The sequence below is a fragment of the Sebastes umbrosus genome, chromosome 13, assembly GCF_015220745.1.
Source record: "Sebastes umbrosus isolate fSebUmb1 chromosome 13, fSebUmb1.pri, whole genome shotgun sequence".
NCBI classification, from domain to species: domain Eukaryota; kingdom Metazoa; phylum Chordata; class Actinopteri; order Perciformes; family Sebastidae; genus Sebastes; species Sebastes umbrosus.
The window spans coordinates 29,282,747-29,295,893 of NC_051281.1; the positions used below are offsets into that span (position 1 = coordinate 29,282,747).

The 13,147-nt window shown below is 42.4% G+C and overlaps 1 protein-coding gene across 3 annotated transcripts; it reads left to right on the forward strand.

Moving 5' to 3' along the window:
• The first annotated feature begins 201 nt into the window (after nt 1–201).
• Nucleotides 202–12,803, forward strand: ccnt2a (cyclin T2a). Of its 3 annotated transcripts, XM_037789136.1 has the most exons (10): nt 207–408; nt 1,648–1,729; nt 1,985–2,113; nt 2,439–2,499; nt 3,080–3,142; nt 4,536–4,581; nt 7,017–7,180; nt 7,438–7,508; nt 9,502–10,783; nt 10,951–12,803. In XM_037789136.1, the coding sequence occupies exons 1-10, from the start codon at nt 251–253 to the stop codon at nt 11,022–11,024; spliced, it is 2,130 nt and encodes a 709-aa protein (XP_037645064.1). In that variant the 5' UTR covers nt 207–250; the 3' UTR covers nt 11,025–12,803. The 3 variants fall into 3 exon arrangements, 2 of the variants coding, with proteins under 2 accessions (XP_037645063.1, XP_037645064.1); XM_037789135.1 differs by having other exon boundaries at nt 206–408; nt 9,502–12,803; XR_005209479.1 differs by lacking the exons at nt 7,438–7,508; nt 9,502–10,783; nt 10,951–12,803 and having other exon boundaries at nt 202–408; nt 4,536–4,983; nt 7,017–7,153.
• The last annotated feature ends 344 nt before the right edge of the window (nt 12,804–13,147 follow it).

Consider the following 13,147-nt stretch of genomic DNA (forward strand, 5'->3'; position numbering starts at 1 on the left):
GTTCACTATTAATGTTCACTATTAATGTTCTTAAGAGACACAGAGTAGCAGTAATGTGTAAAATGACCTGATGTTACACACTCTTGTACAGTAGGTGGCGGTAATGTACCTTTAAGTTGGTTGCGATCCGCCAGAAACTGAGAGAAGAAGAAGAAGAAGAAGACTTTAGCGCACCATCGAAGAAGTGGTGTTTTCCTGTGCGACACCGACGTCACATCCGCTCTCTCGATGCTGAGTGTTGGAGAGCAACATGGCGGCGTGCCGGGGATCCTCGTCCAGATGGTTCTTCAGCCGGGAGCAGCTCGACACCACGCCGTCACGGCGAGGCGGGATAGAGCCGGACCGGGAGCTCTCCTACCGGCAGCAGGCGGCCAACCTCATCCAGGACATGGGACAGAGACTCAACGTGTATCCTTTCAACAAACTAGACTCGACCACAAACCCAAGTAGACATGATGCTAGCAGCTAGCTGCTGCAGCGGGCCCGACGCCGCTGAAGCTCATCTTAAACGGACTGCTGAGTTTGTTTGAGGAGTCAGGACTTATCCACTTGAATGTTTTGTTTTTGTGTGTTGGCTAAACTCCTGTTATGCTGGTAAAGTCTAAACCTGGACTCTTAATGTGACTGGGTTCTGTTTAACGGTAGCTGTGCGCTAATATAGCATGCTAATGCTAACTAGCTAGCTAGCTGCGGGTTGACGTCCAGAAGGCCATCAGGCGAGTCTGCAGCTGTTTGCTGGTCTCTTCTGTCTCTAGTCTGTCTCTTGTCCCCTGAATGTCTTCACCCCTCGGCCTTCAGTCGAGCTTAGTCTAAATAGCAACATGTTTCACTAGAATACGTTAATAAGCTGATGAGTAAAGTTCTTTGACATGTTCTTGTTAAGTAACGTTAGCACAGTGATTAGCGCTATCATAATGCTAACGCTACTCACCTAACGTGAACCAGCTTGCTGTACAGGGTCGTCTGCTAAACAGTCTGGCGTTTATTTATTAATTTTTTTAAACAATGTCTTTATTGGATTTTTTGTTAAACAAACATCAGCATTATTATGCAATATATTCAATACAGGATTTACTTTAGCAAACATAACATTCACCCGTTCTCTCTTAATGTTCCCTTTCTCACAGGGCCAAAATCAATACACATCTTCACAGTATCAATCAGACAATTAATCAGTTAAATGGCACCTCTAACAAAATGAAGATACACATAAACAGAAAATAAATATATAGAAAATAAATAATAAATAACATAAAAAGATTTTCAAAATCAAGAATCCATTCCCTTCGGAGGGTCTACCACTATTGTGAATTTTTACGTATCCTATCTTAATTATTCCTCCTTTAGAAGCTCACCAGTATCACTACTTTTTATGAAATCATTAAATGGTTTCCATATTTCCTCATAAACACCCAGTTTGTTTTTCAAGGTATATGTTATTCTCTCCATTGAAATACATTGTGCCATATCTTTAATCTAAGCGCCCACTGTAGTCTGGTGTTTATTTATTTCAAACATGTGTTTAGTGCTAACACGTTGCCCAATGACACGTGATATGGCATATTACTACATTGTTCACTCTGTTCGTGGCATGCAGGTTTTTCACTCTGTGAAAGTTCAAAACATTTCCCTTGACCCACCCTCCAGCTCTCAATTAACAATAAATACAGCCATTGTTTACATGCATAGATTTTATATGCACCACTCTTTCACCAAATTCCACAGGAATGTAAGTATTCTGTTACATAACACTGCTATTGACCTGCAACCTAGTATCACATGTTGGGTGGATTGTTAACAGAAATTGCACAGTTGAATCAGTATAAGTGTGTGTGTGTATGTATGTATGTATGTATGTATATATATATATATATATATATATATATATATATATATTTATATATATATATATATATATATATATATATATATATATATATATATATATATATATATATTGAAATGTCTTGATCCTTTTGTACAGATAATATCTCCAACCACCTTGTTCTTGGCCGCAAAAGTGGAGGAGCAACCCCGGAAACTCGAACACGTGATCAAAGTTGCACACGCTTGCCTAAATCCCCAAGAACCGCCTCTAGACACAAGGAGTAATGTAAGTTCAGGAAGATCTACGACATATTGTATGGTTGAAAGTATTTTTCCCTTTCTACATCTGACCTTCCAGTTCTCTCAGTGGTCATGGTTTCCCTATGTGTAACTGGCTGTGCCAAATTCCCATGCCCTCTACAAGGGGCTTTATTTTAACTGCCCTGGCCTACTGTTGGTGTGTACCAAACAGCTACACCTCACAGGGCTTACATACAATACTAATAGTAAAATGAGCCTCTCTGTTTTTGGCCATTTGAAATCAGTTGTTAGGGGGATAGATTAATAGACTCATTACAATTGTGTTGTAATGGCTGTCTATCAAACTTCAGGCATACCTCCAGCAAGCTCAAGAGCTGGTGATACTTGAATCCATAGTGCTGCAGACCCTGGGTAAGTAGTGGTGACTGGAGTGGATGACTTGAGAGATAGCGTTTTATCATGATCATTATCTTTGGCTTATCTTTAACAGTAAGGGAGTAGTGCTATCGATCACTGTTGAATTTATTCATCACAGCCTGTTGAGTGAAATGTTTTATCAGCTGCTGTATTGGTATCTTGTCATGTGCATATTTTCAAGAAATCACATAAAGGTGACATGTCATTCTGTCATTTTTGACATTAGTCATAAAACACGATATTGCTAAGGTTTTATGGAATTTTTCACAGGCATTATTTTTTTTACAAATTTATCTCCATTTCACTGCTGGGCATTATTTTATATTAATTAGTGCTCGCTTATTGATTACATTTAATACTGAGAAATGTCTTTCCTACAGACTGAAGGTGGCCATAGCTGATTTGACTAGTTTGTAACATACATATATAAATTGACCATTAAGTTCCACCATTCACATGTACAATATTCACTACAATCTGAATTGATAGCTGGTTTGTTTGTTTAATCATTGAATGACATGTCACCTCCCAACTGTCTCTGTGTTGAACTCACCTGTCGTGTATTTTGTTCCAGGCTTTGAAATAACTATTGATCACCCACACACTGATGTGGTGAAATGTTCCCAGCTAGTGCGAGGTAGAGGCTTCCTTCTTTGATCTTTGTGCCCTCTGCTCTTATTTGTCCCACCTCAAATCTGGGTGGGGAGGGGGGTGAAAACCTTGCTGATTTGATGGTTACATGACCACACACCTCTTTTGATGACCTTTTGAGTTCATTGTATGACATAGCACATAGGGGTGGGCGATATATCGAATACACTCGATGTATTGCGGCTTGTTGTACATGGGATTTAGTAAATGACTATCACCAACATCGAGTAGAAAAATATTAATTGTCACGTCATTTTTAAGCCGTCGCCATGAGACTCGCTTTGGTGTTTTGCTTCTCCCGTGGCTCTCTCCCTCTCACAGACACGCTCTCCTGGGCGAGTGTGTGTGGCGTATGGAACATGGATGCGCTTATGGTGGAGTGTGTTTTTGTATCTGGAGCAGGGAGCTAGGAATGAGCCTGGAGAGAGCGGAAGAAGTGAAGCGCCAAAGCGAGTTTATACGTGTCGGAAAAGGTGATGGAAGATGCCAGCCTCCACTTCGAAAAAGATGCTCAAACTATCCCCCACATTGTTTTGCGGTTTGTGTACATACTAGGCAATATGGTAAGAGCGTGTAACAGCTGGCTTCAAAATCAAAGCGACCCAAGAAGTGACTTCAAAATAAAAGTGATCTTCCAGTGAATGTGATAGACAATTTCACATAAATTCTTGAAGTCAATAACAAATAAAGAAATAAAACCAAATAAATTAATATTAAATAATAAATTAATTTAAAAAAAGGATGATAATTCGGAGAAAAATTCTATTTCAATAGTGTGAATAATTAGTCAAACTTAATAAGAATACATGTCCAAAGACCAATCTGACCTCAATATGACATAACACCACCTCAGAGTGTTCAGAATAGTTTGCTAGAATGATCACGCGGGTATGATCATATGCATCAAGGGGTTAGATCACACAGTTATATTACTTTAGGGAAAATATCGAGATATATTGCGTCATTACCTAAAAATGTCAAGCTATTATTTCTAAGCCATATCGCCCAGCCCTAATAGCACATAAACAACAACATTTACTGACTCTTATTGGGCCAAGACTGAATGGTAATAATTTTGTTTTGGGTGTTTGCCATTTAATTTCAGAAACTGACCCCCTTAAATATTGCTTATGGTTGACACGGCCAAATCTGTGGTTCTGGCTTAATTTATAAAAAAATCATCCAGCTTGCTGAAAGTTTGTAAAATGTAATATGAGTTGGTGCTTAGTGTTGTTTTCAGTCTTGGCCTTGGCTAAATCAGTACATTGAAATATTCAGTTCCTGACCTAATGGTAATTAAAATGCTTTTTGGCTTGCTAAAATGCTAATCTCCCTCTTCCCCTTCCCTGTTTTTCTATTTTTCTGTCTCTCTCTTACAGCAAGCAAGGATCTGGCACAGACTTCCTATTTCATGGCTACCAACAGGTTGTTATCCTGCCCCTCCTTTGTTGCACTTTGACTACACACCATAGCTTCCTGTAATGCAGGTTACCCTTTCAGTGTCCAACGGGCCCTAGTTGCGCTGGTGGTTGTTGGGATGCTTGCCTCCTCCCCTCAGCTCCCCTCCCCTTGTTGAAAGGGAGCGGGACAGGCCAGGGTGGCTCGTAGCGTTACCGGCCCCAGTCGCAGTGCGGTGTATTGTACAAGGGACCACGTGTTGGCACAGATGGGTTGAATGCAAGGTGTGAAGTGTAGTGGTGCGCTTGAAAACCCACATGTTTGTTCAGTTGCGAAAAAGTGCATAATTCTAAAAGAGAGACACTTTGGTAGCCTGAATAGCAGCTAAAGATTTCACAGATGTAAACATTTCTCGTAGAGGTCCTTCCGGTAAGTACCACAAATACATTTTTTTAATGTTCTTTTTCAAATAAATTTGTTCAAAATGCATAATCTTTTGCAATATTTGCCTTGTCTTTAAATGCACATATTTTCCAGGTTTTCTGTAATGCTCTTTAGTACGTGTGCTCATGTTCAACATGTGACAAGAGAAAATGTAATCGCGACCCATTAAGGACCTGCAGAATATGCAATGAGCATAGCTGTTTGAGCATCTCTCATACTGATCAAAATGCATTTGGCAATTATGATTTATTCCAAAACGAGGACAAAACGTTCTCCCTGACATGTCTTGTAGTAAGAAAACTGGGTCCTTAAAGGGTTTGTTTATAGTTAACTTGAACTACTCAAATTAGTTTACAATGTCTGGATGCTGACCGTGAATCGTGTTTGTAGTTTTGCACTGAGCTGTCACTTATTAAGAGTGCAAGATATAGCCAATGACAGCCCAGACACACCAAACCAGCATCAAAGAACTAACGGCAACAAAGGCCGACTGTTGCGTCGCTTGTGTCTGTGCCAAGAAGTTGCACTTGAACACACCGCAGAAAACTTCAGCCAACGGCCGGTTAGCTCGTACGTTCTGCTCCTGCGTGAGAGGAAATAAGTCTCCAGCAGGTGGCGGTAGTTCCCTATTCGTCATTCAAAAATGGAAACCGGAAGATCGAGGACTGCGGATATACAAGCCATTGTTATGATACGTACATGAAACAAAACAGTGTTTGCCGACCATTTTCACACCACTCTCACTCACCACTTAGCTTCATTCCAGACGGCCATGTCACTGTGACAATATCCGTGTATTGGAATGATCTGATGAGATGAAGATGAAAAAAAAGCCTTCTGTGTGTTTTTCCTCTTGACGTTACTCGCTAGCTTGCTTTCCTCACTTCTGTTTCAATTCTTGCGCAGTGATTCGTTTAAGCTGAACAGCCAATCAGTGATTTCTCTCACCAACGAGCTCTAGCCGATTGTCGGGCTTGGTGTGTCAGGGCCTTAAAGCAGCTGTAATCTGACCAGACCACACCAGATTTTGTCTCATGGTACAAGGTTACCATGCAGCTCTTAACCAAATGTGTTTTTTAATATGCAGCGACGCAAAGTTACAGCTTCATGCTGAAGCTTTGTTGTTTGTAAAGTGATGTTGAATCTAGCTATATCATGGATTAGGTTTTTCTTGATAACCTTTACTTTTCATGCAGCAAGATTACAATACAAATAGTATATTCACAGGATAAGTGTCTGATAAATAATTGCGAGGAACCAACTTTCAAAGTTCAGTGGCGTAGTAGCAGTTTGTGTCTGTTTTGTCTGTAAATTTGTGATGTGATATGAATATATTGTACTGGCTAATTGTGATCTAAACATGCATAACTCTAAACTTTTGCAATTTCATTGTTGCAAAACACTGTTACACTTATTAAATTATGAATTGACCCCTTGAGTCATAGGTTAGATTATCTCTGATATTTAATTTAGGAAGGCTCTGTGTTCAGACCAATGCGTACACTTCAGTGTACCCCCTAACACTGTCAGCTCTGGTGCCACATTGTATCCATTGATCTGGAGGGCCCACTAGGTTTATCCCTTTCAACAACACAGTCCCATACAGGGAGGGTTGTAGGAGCAGCCCCTCGTCAGTTAGCTGTACAATGATGTAACTGTCACATGGGTGGCCTCAGGGTTCAGTGTTTCACAATGGGCAGACTACACTTAGCTAGTACACATGGCCCCCTCCCCACTTCCCTCACTTTTGTTTTGATGTCCTAACATTTCAACCAGCCAGGTTTAATGTCAACACGATCAAATAATGGCTTCTGTTTTGCAACCAATGCTTACAGTAAATTAAAACTGTCCGCTCCCTCTTGTGTTTTTTTTTCTCTTTTCTACATATGTGGACCAATCGGGACAACGCCTGGCCTGAATCGACTCACTCACATTCCCATACCTTCACATCTGTGAAAATATTCACTCTTTCTTACACACACACTCATCACGTGCGCTTACCCTCACACACTATGCAGTCTACACCTCACGACCTTCTGCCTCCAGTACAAGCCCACGGTGATCTCCTGCGTGTGCATCCACCTGGCGTGCAAGTGGTCCAACTGGGAGATCCCAGTTTCCACTGACGGGAAACACTGGTGGGAGTACGTGGACAACTCCGTCACCCTCGAGCTGCTTGATGGTGAGATTGAATTAACGCGTTTTTACTTTTCCATAATGTATTACGGTGGATAAATTTACCTTGCAGCGCTTTCTTATAACTCACTGTACATTTAGTGAGGTTTTCTATATGGCTGTTTTGTAGACATGTTTACTTGGGGTAAGAAGAATTCCCAATTTCCAAAGGTATAAATGAGAGAAGAGGCAGTTGCATTGTGTCAGTGTAGGTAGCAGCAGAATTTGAGGTGGTTTGACAACATGCTTGTCTCGTCCTTGTAGAGTTGACCCACGAGTTTCTGCAGATCCTGGAGAAGACGCCCAGCCGGTTAAAGAGGATACGCAACTGGAGGGTAGGATACATTGTTGCTTTGTTTCATGCATTGGAAAGACATTTCTGGCAATATCAATTTAATTTTGATTAATTAGCGCAGGATGTTATCGAAGTAGATCTCAGCAAAACCGCAACATGTACACCTATGTGATCTTTTAAACCAGCAAAAGGTTAACTTTGGTATTTTTCAACATGGCCCTATTTTCCCATGTTTTTGTGTCTAAGTGACTAAATGGGGACAACAATTTCTGTAATTGGCCCAGTATTGAGGGATAACGCTGTAACCGACATCCGCGAAAACAAGCTGTGAGGGCAAGTGAGCAGCATCAATGTAACGCTACGTTCACGACAAGTGATTGTTATTGCCACTTACAAGCTCAGATTGTTGTCACAAGTGTCTGACAACATTATGAAAAGGACCCTACAGAGAAATACAAAGTTTTTCTCACCTTTCGCTCGATCCGGTCTGTTTGTTATTGTGTCCAAGTCCCGCTCAAGGAGAAGTCTCGTTGTGAAATCTGAATGTACGTATATTCTAGCTCAAATAAATATGGGCAATCGGGATGTTAATAATTAACCGATTAATGCTATCGGTTGAACGGTTAAAAGAAATGCTAATAATTAATTAAAAAGCTGAGCAAAACTCAGCGGAGCGGCTCGTCACTTTAAGGAGAAAAGCTTGTCCACCTTAAGAGAGTCTGAGCCGGAGTTACAGATACAGGAAGTTGTAGCCTCGTAGCATTTATTCACAGATAAATAAACTGTACCAATGCCACCAACAACCCACACTCACCGCCGCCACACACACACACGGTCTGGGGGGACACTTGCTAAAGTTACGCCGCACTGACAGACCATATGTGTGTGTGTGTGTGTGTGTGTGTGACAATGGCGAGCACGAAGCCACCGGGGCAACGCTAGAGCTGCTAATGTAACACAAACACACGCACAATTTGTCGGACATTCGCTATCTTTACGCCGGGCAGACACACACCTCAGGACAGCCGCAACGGGGAATTGTTCTCCTAAGTTTAACGTTACCAGCTAGCTAACGTTAGACTGTTTGATGTTAACGGTAACGTTACAGTTAACGCTTGCTAACGAGTCAGCAGCTGACGTTTGCATTTACAGTGAGTGAGCTGACGGTAACATTACGTTAACGAGTCAAAACTCCGCAAAAAGCTCAAATCATGTTACTAATGTTAACCACTTATTTATTTACTTACTTGCTCCTCTCTTCATCCCTCTCTGGGTAATAAGGCTGCAATGAGATCTCGCCATCTAATTTTGTTCGTGGCAACATGCTGCTCCTCTCCCCATGACAGGAGCATCTTGTCAGCAGCTCCTCCGGTTCTAGTTTTTGGGGGCCCTTGTTTTTTGACCAAATGCTATTTCTATACACATTTAAAATATTTTAATTTAACGTAACTGCATTGTTAACATCAAAATAAAAACACACCTGCAAATTCGAAATAATATAAAACAATGAAATAATTTTTTTTAAGTTTGGGAGAAATTTAAAATTAATGAACAAAAATTAACTTGATGTTTGATTTATGTTAAAGGTCACTTTGAATGATTAACTCATGATAATATAGAAAAAATAAGATTTTAAATTGGTCCGTAATTAATTTCGGGTCAGCTTAGGTTGTATTTCTGGAGGGTTCCGGGAGGATGGTGAAAAACGTTAGTTAAGAGCCCTGATAACTTTAGCCCACTGCTAATGTTAGCGCCCAGTTTTGACTTTGTTTTTCCTCCAGCTAACACCATGAAGTGATCATGACTTTGACACAAAAAGGGTCTACTAGTCAGTTAGACACAAAAACATGTGAAAATGGGGTCCAGGTTGAAAAGTTACCCTTTAAGTGCCAAACACAGTTCTAAAAACAATTTAAATGTCTACAGTATAGGAACTATAAACTACACCACAGGTTGGCAAACAGTGTGTTATCGCTAACGTCTTATTGCTAACTAAAACCAAACTCTTAACAGCGTCTCTTTCTATCCCCTAGGCAACACAAGCTGCCAAAAAGCCCAAGGGTGACAGCAGTCAGTTGTCTGACAACTCCTTTGCTGGGCCTTCCATGCTAGATCAAGGTGATCTAGCACTCGGCTCCAACTCCAGTTTTTCCAAAGCGAGTGCCGCCTTCCCCGTGCCCCTGCCTGGCCAGGCCGGAGATGCACCCCTGGCTCTGGAAGCTTTGGCTGGCACATACAACCCAGCTAGCCACAGCGAGTGGCCTCTGAGCAACCAGAGCCAAACGGGGTACCCTTCCACCTGTATAAAACAGGAACCCCTCAGCATCCCTCTCCAAGAGCCCACGTTGTCCTTGCAGACTTCCTCTTTGCTTCAGCATCCGCCGATATTCAAGACTGAGAAAACACTAGACTTCATCCCTGTCAAACAGGAACCAAAAGGAGCTGGTGGGAGCGGAGGGGGCAAGCATCAGCCACCACCTCAGTCTGCCTACCCCCCACCACCTCAGCCTCCTCCACCACAACCGTCTCCAGCTCAGAAGCTGTCTCTGGACAAATACAGAGAGAAACATGCTGCAGAGCTGGCCGTGTCTGGACAGAAACGCGGCCAGGAACAGCACGGAGGAATAATGGATTGTGACGGGAGGGGTGATATGTTATCTTCCTCCTCTTCTACCTATGCACCATCCTCTGCGAGCCAAGTAGACCATAGAAAACATACACAGCCCCACCAAACATCTCACCACGGCGGTGGGAGCACCACTGCCTCCCCAATGAAAATGAAAGTCCCCTCCTCCTCCTCAACTTCAGGGCAAGATCGACGTCACCACAGCGACAAACGGGACAAAGGCTCGCTTAAACTCCGCTTGGCCGTCCCCGGGTCCGGTGGCAGCTCCCAGCTGGATAAACCGAGCAAAGACGAGCTCAAGATGAAGATAAAAGTCTCGTCGTCGGAGCGCCACAGCTCGTCGGACGAAGGCATGGCGGCCAACAACAGCAAGAGCAAACATTCCAGCCCTCTGGTGAGCAAGGAGAAACAACACCGCGGAGCAGATCACAACCTCCACCGGCACCACAAGCACAGTCACCCTCATCCGCACACGCACAGCGGGAACGGCGGCGGAGGCCCGCTGCGGGGTCCTCCAGGACTGGTCAGCATGGATGGGACCGCGCTCGCTCCTCCCGGATCCACCTCCCTGTCGTCATCGCGCAAGAGGGCGTACCCCGAGGCCGGCCACAACCACCACCCTCCCTCCTCATTCTCCACCTCATGCTCCAAAGTGAGCAAAATCTCCAAGGGTGGCACTGGTGCTGCAGGTACTACATCTTTTTCTTTCCCCTTTCTTCCTCCTTGCTCCTCTCCTGTACTGCAGTGTGTCTCGTCTGGCTTGCAGCTCTATGGCTAACCTCCCTCCTCCCCTCCCCCTCTTCCTCCTCCTCCTCCTTATTCTTGTTTCTCCTCCTCCCCCTCCTGTCACACCCAGGTGGGCTGCGGACCTCTCAGCAGTACCCTCCTCCTAGTGAATCGCCACATGAAGTGGGAGAGCAGAGACACTGAGTCCACCGCTCTGCAGCCATGGACCAGCACATGGAAAAATGGCAACAAAACTACCCACAGCTCAGACTTTTGAAGACTATGCTCACCTCCCTGTTAAGTGCCCTAAGAAAATAACTCATGATAAACCCTTTACCGAAAGGCAGAAAAAAAAAACTTATCTGCAAAAAAAAGAAAAAAGATAAGTATTGTTGGACTTCTCAATATCTGAGACAAGAAAGATGAAAAAACATTATGCTTCCTGACTGTCAGATCGCTGGGCTGTGATGCTCAGTCCTGTCTTTCTGTTAGTGTGTTGAATTGCTGCTTGGTTCTCCTTCCTCCTCAAATGAGTCTAGGAACGTGCAAAGGTGGGTGTGTGTGTTTTTTTTTTTTTTTCATCGGGGGAGGGAAAGTCTTCCCTACATTTCAGATCTCCATACGGGAAAAAAAAGTATTACAAGTACTATTAGAGGCATGGAATGTGCACTTTTCCTTCTATTTTTTTTAACAAGTAATTTAATTGAATCACATTTATGCGGTTATACAGAGGAAGCCTGTGACCTGGGCTGGAGATGAGTTCAAGTTCTGTTTGCTGGCATTCCATTTAAGTACTGTTGATGGATGCAGAGGTTTTTTTAGTTTTTTTTTTTTTTTTTTTAGGCGTAAAAGTTTCATCTCCTCAATTTCTTTCTTGTCTTGATTTCTTTTTATACTTCAGTAACCGTGCGTATGATTTGCATGTTTCAATCATCAAAGGGATTTAAAAAGGAGAACGCGTACTTGCTGTTTACAGAAAGTGGAGATACATGTACATACGTTTTTGTATGTTTATAGAAAAAAAGAAAAAAAAAGCTATACCATGACTACTCAGGTTTGGAGCTGCTTGTAAGTATAACAAGATAACTATAATACCTATAAAAGACTTTTATTTTGTTGATCAACGGATGGAGGCATCATCGGGTGAATGATTGCAGCATTCCAGTGGTGTGTGTGTGTGCTTCGTACGACCTTCCTACGGGGGGTGCTGTACTGTTATTTTCCATCACGGGGGGATATCAGTCGATGCCCTCGGTTAACACAGGCACATCCGACACCTACTTATCACATCAGAGCGATGCAATTTGTACCAAAAATTATTTTTTTTTTTGGACCTATAAGTAGACCTTTAAGCTGGATGCCAAAGGTTGTGCCTCAAAAAGAAAAAAAACTGACAGACAGTAGTAGTGTGCTATTAAAGTTTACATAACCCTTTTTTACTTTGAAGTGCATCAGATGTAATTTCATGACATGAAGCTGTAGCCCTTAGATGTCAGCCCATAAAGGGGGATACATGTAAGTATTATTCAACCAACCATTATCACAGTACTATATATAAAAAAAAAAAACCTTGTTGGCTCAGTTCCATCCCAGCAACAGTTGTCAGAACAGCGACCTAATTGGCCATATGCAACATGACCCTGCTGGATATTTTTTTTGGTGCGGATGCACCAATAGATTTTGTCACTGATGTCCTTATTTACATTCACAGCCATGTACCTGTCCAGACACGTCACATCAGTTTCCCTACATTAAACTCTACATTGTTCCCTAAATCTTGACACAACCGTCCCCTCTGTTCCCAACCGGGTACCTGGCTGCATTGTTTGTACCTTCAATTTAGAGATTTACAGTTGGGCACACAGAGCCAAAGTAACTGTGGACAAATACGCATAACCCCACTCTTTACATCCTTTTTTTTCTCTTTTCATTTCAATATTATGAATAAACTTCAAAGTTGCCACTACCCTGACACAGTATAAACCCTGGTTGTTGCTGTCATTTTTATTATGCATACAGTATATCCATATTACTGGAGTTTAGGAGGAAAGAAAGTTGCATATTTTGTAGAATTGAATATGATGAGACATGCTTGTACAGTTGCTTGTATCAGTGGCATGTTCTTAGGCACAATTTTACACAATCATCATCAGAGGAAAGCTAACAAGAAGTAGTTCACATTCTCAGCATGGAAGAAATGGAGGTTTTGCTCCAGGGATGACGTATTTCTGTAGGCCGACCGAGGCCTATTGAAAGGCTGGGTCACACGTCATTAACGCGTCATATCTTTGGGGCTACAACACATGCGCAGTAAAATCTGGTCTGCA